Consider the following 4819-nt stretch of genomic DNA (forward strand, 5'->3'; position numbering starts at 1 on the left):
TAGTCCGCCGGGGGTCAACAATCAGTTCTTTGGTCTTCTGGGTGTTGAGTGCAAGATTATTGTTGGCACACCACACTGCCAGATGCTAAACCTCCTTCCTGTAGGCCATTTCATAGTCACCGCTGATCAGGCCTAAGACTGTGGTGCCATCTGCAAACTTAATTATGGAGTAAGAGCCATGTACAGGTATGCAGTCATGGGTGAAAAGGGAGTAGAGAATTGGGCTCAGAACACAGCCCTGTGGTATGCCAGTGTTCAAGGTAAGGATGGAGTAGTTAATCCTAACAGACTGTGGTCTCTTGGTGAGACATGTCCTTTAGAAATCGAATATGCTGATTTGTTGCTCGAGAAACATTTCTTATTATTATAACAGATGAAAATGGTTGTTTTGTAATTGTGAAACCATGATACAGTGTTTTTTTCAGGATTCAATGATAAACTGAAAGTGGTGTTTTCTTTACATTTCACATTACATTAGTGTCACTTTTGTTCAATTTAATATGTCCTTGCTGAATAAAAGTACAGATGTTTTGATGCTTTAAAAAAATCATATGACCCCAAACTTTTTAGTGTATACAGATATACTGAAATAGTCTTATCTACAATTAGCCAAGCTAATAATAATTAAAAATCTCACTTCAAGGAATGGATGAACATGATTGCATAGGAACATCAAACCATTTGATGTCATGGTTAGTTAAAGAAAGAAAAATAAGCTGATAATAATAATAATTTACACATAAACAATCAATAGTAAATTTGTATTAACTATTGCGTTGTATTGATTGAAAGATAAAAAGGGTGCAATTTAAAAATTCTGACAGTTACCCATTGATAAAGTGTTTCACTAAGATGGGTTTTTGAGTGCTAACTTCCACATTTACTGTACGTCACTAAACCCAGAGACAGAACAGACTGATGAGCATGAGAAAGCTGGAGCTGATGTGGTCATGTGCCTGTGTGAATATCCTGCAGATTGAGGCTCTCTAGTGTGGCATCGCGTGGCCTCAGGATGACGTGCTGTGTTGCCCACATAATTAAGCTTATTCACATAATGACAGTGGTTAGCTCGTCTCGCAGTCATTTTCTCTGTAGTGGCGACCGATTTCTGTCATCCACAGTTCTGGGTTAAAGGAGGCTGATCTTATTACTTATTTCTGTAAATAGACCAACAACACACACACACACACACACCATTGATTTACCTTATGTACCCATTCACATACTCACACAGCACAAAGATATGCTAAGTATATTAAGTTATATTTACTCTGTATTGAGGTTTAAATTCTTGAAAAGGATACATATCAACTCAAATGTTACTGAAGGTTAGAGTTTTCTCAGCAGATTAATAATTTATATTTGAATGCATTTATTAAAGCAAGACCATTTGTGTGGTCCACAGGAGGGAGCTGTGGTGGCCCTTCTGAAGATCTGCCGGCAGGACTGCTTCAGTACTCTGTACGCACAGGCGTTGAGGACTGTGGCTTCTATCTGCTGTGTTGAAGAGGGCATCAGCCAGCTGGAAAAGGTATCAGTTTCCTAGCATACACATAAAAGGATCCACATGTGTGCAGCAGAATCTGAGTGAGCTGAGAATGCAGTATCTCTCGTTTATTATATATATATTACCTTAATTTTTTTTCACCGATGAGAGTGTATTCAAGCCTTTAGATTCATTTTCACAGATGTTAATTAGACTGAACATTTCACTTTACAACACTATAATCTGTAGATGTGGAAAGCTTATAACCACATCAAATACACCAACTGATATATAAACAGACCTGGAGAGGTTTGGCCAAGAATATCATGTTGCAGAAATATGACATATTTTCTGTTTATGAGTCTAAACACTAAACACGGAAAAAAGGAAGATAATAAACTACTGCAGTACACAGGAGAGGCTGGTTTGCTGAAGATCTACCAGCTGTAACAGTAAGTGAATGAAGTAATGAAGTGATGCTGGTTTTGAATGTCCAAAGATTCTGACATATGAAGTTTGTGCGCCACTGAAAGTTGAATGTCACAAACACACCAGTTCATGAGGTTACTGCTTTTTTCTTTTTATATTTTAGCAGAAAACCAGGATGATTGTAAAACTATGTGAGTATTTATGTGAGCACTTATTCAGTTTTATCCTGAAACCTGGAATGTTGCCTTAAACCAGGATTATTGTAGTTAACTTAAAAAAAAAAACATTTTTGTTATCTGAAGTAAAGTAATCATTAACTGAAAACAACAACAACAATAATAAATATAGCTGCAAGCAGCAATTACCGGGGTTCAAGCACTTGAAGGGCTTTAAGGTGGTATGTTTTAGGGTCTAGGCCAACCTGGATGTATGGCTGACAGTAAAACACATCCAAAATGGAGAAAAGGCTCACAGACACAGACACACACACACACACACACAGAAATTAAATGGTTAAACTATTATATTAATACTCAATAAGCATGCTTACACACAAACAGACACACACATACACAGACATACGTGCACACACATTTTGTTGCAGATATAGTTATTTGAGATAGGTGACACAAAACTTATTGCAAGTCTTTTCTTTTTAAAAGTGTATATGTTATTTTCAGGTTTCACTGTTGTTATAATCTGGCATAATTGTAAGAACTGATATGTCTGAATGAACAAAATGGTAAACTTTGACTCAATGTGATTTTAAATGTTATAACAGTGATTTTATAATGTCTTAGCATGAATCCATAGGCAAACCTATAATTAGTACTGTTTTAGGGCATTTAATGAGGCCATTAGTGGTCTTCCGCTGCCATCTAGTGGTTATAGATGCAATTTCTCATACAACACTGTGTTTAACCTTTATAACTATTACAGTGTTATTTTTTGCCCAATTTCTCTTAAATTTTGCATGCTTGTTTAGAATGAAATTATGCATCATTTTACACAGTTTTGAGAGACATTGTGGGCTTTCTTTTAGGATTTTAGGCCTTTGGGTACACAATCTAAAGAACATATTATAAAATGACCAGTTTATAGTTGTGCAAATGCAAATGTTCAACATTTGTTTGATAATTATTGACCTAGAGAGTCTAGAGAATAGTACTGCACTGATTTGATTGATTTTGAGTTAAAAACCAAGGACAAGCTCACAAAAGTAGGTTTTTAAAATAATCTCAAATATTTAATGAACAGTTTGATTGACAGCATTGGTCCCAGAGGTACAGTTCTTCAGAATGAGGAGACCTGTCATATGATATGAAGATCTAGTGTTTTTGTTAATATATGTACATGTTCTACAATTTGAGGTCATTTTCTATACAAATATTGTATTTTTGAGGCCTTTTTAACTGTTATTGTGCTACTTATGGTCCGATCTCCATGAAAGTTTGCATGCTTGTTAAGTGTCTTCTGACACGTGTTTTCACTGAGTTTCGTAAAGTTTTGAGTTTTCATTTAGGTTTTATAGGCATTTGGGTATATTTGGCCACGCCCCTTTTCTAAATGACCCTGTTAAAGGTAACCAGAGGACAAAATTCAATTTTTTTTGATAATTATTGATCTCGAGCGTCCAGAGAATATTACTGCAGTAGTTTGATCGAGACTGAGTGAAAACCCTAGGACTAGTTCGCAAAAGTAGGTTTTTAACATAATTGAGAATATTTAAAGAACGATTTGATTGACAGCATTAGTCCCAGAGGCAACGTTGTTCAGAATGAGGAGATCTATCATATGATATGAAGATCTTGTGTTTTTGTGAATATATGTACATGTTCTACAATTTGAGGTCATTTTCTATACAAATATTGTATTTTTGAGGCATGTTCAACTGTTATAGCGCCACCTACTGTCCGATCTCCATGAAAGTTTGCATGCTTGTTAAGAGTCATCTGACACATGTTGTCACCACGTTACATGTTCTGCAATTTGAGGTCATTTTCTATACAAATATTGTATTTTAGCGCCACCAAGTGGCAGAGCTGCGCGTTTTTTTTTTATTATTTGTTCAAAGATTGAGCTTGTACACGTGTACTGAGTTTGGTGAAGATATTTCATTCTGTTCAAGAGTTATAGCTAAAATAACATTTTGCTTACGTTAGCATAGATGTGTCTTTGCACACTGTTGCGCACGAAAATCAAAATTTCAACTTTTTTTTTGATAATTATTGATATTCAGTGTCCAGAGAATATTTCTGCAGTGGTTTGGTTCCGATCGGGCGAAAAACCTAGGACTAGTTCGCAAAAGTAGGTTTTGGACATAACTCAATTTTGCGGAAAAACCGTGCGTCGTAGAGTACCATTTGCTGTAAGTATAAATGTTTGTTTGGAATGACCCAAGGATCGCAACGATGTAAAATGTTTGAGTCTACGACAAATTGTGTACGAGCTATGGGCAAAAATGTCTGAAATTTTAGTTTTTTGCGCTGTAGCGCCCCCCTTTGACCGATTTGGGTGAGTCTTTGTCAGAATGTTCCCTCAGGGAGCTCTACCTTCTGGCCAAGTTTCATCTCTCTACACCTTACGGTTTGGTCTGCACGATCAGTTTTAGCGGAGAAAAATAATAATAATAAAAAAAATTCTAACAATTACAATAGGGTTTCAGCACTTTATACGTTTTGGGGTATATTTGACCACGCCCTTTTTTAAATGACCCAATTAAAGGCAACCAAAGAACAAAATTCAACATGTTTTTGATAATTATTGATCTAGAGAGTCCAGAGAATATTACTGCAGTGGTTTGATTGAGACTGAGTGAAAAACCTAGGACTAGTTCGCAAAAGTAGGTTTTTAAACACAACACAACATTTTTGGTACCAAATAACCAAAAATAATATATATATA

General features: G+C 35.9%; 1 protein-coding gene across 1 annotated transcript in view; it reads left to right on the forward strand.

The window, feature by feature from the left end:
* The window catches only part of insc (INSC spindle orientation adaptor protein), a 98726-nt gene that overhangs the window by 65958 nt on the left and 27949 nt on the right, over positions 1 to 4819 (forward strand). The window contains exon 7 of the mRNA XM_016485217.1: positions 1406 to 1531. Coding sequence (XP_016340703.1) covers positions 1406 to 1531 — 126 coding nt within the window. The remainder of the gene's footprint in view (positions 1 to 1405; positions 1532 to 4819) is intronic.

The sequence above is a fragment of the Sinocyclocheilus anshuiensis genome, unplaced genomic scaffold (assembly GCF_001515605.1).
Source record: "Sinocyclocheilus anshuiensis isolate Anshui unplaced genomic scaffold, SAMN03320099.WGS_v1.1 scaffold445, whole genome shotgun sequence".
Taxonomy (NCBI): Eukaryota; Metazoa; Chordata; class Actinopteri; order Cypriniformes; family Cyprinidae; genus Sinocyclocheilus; species Sinocyclocheilus anshuiensis.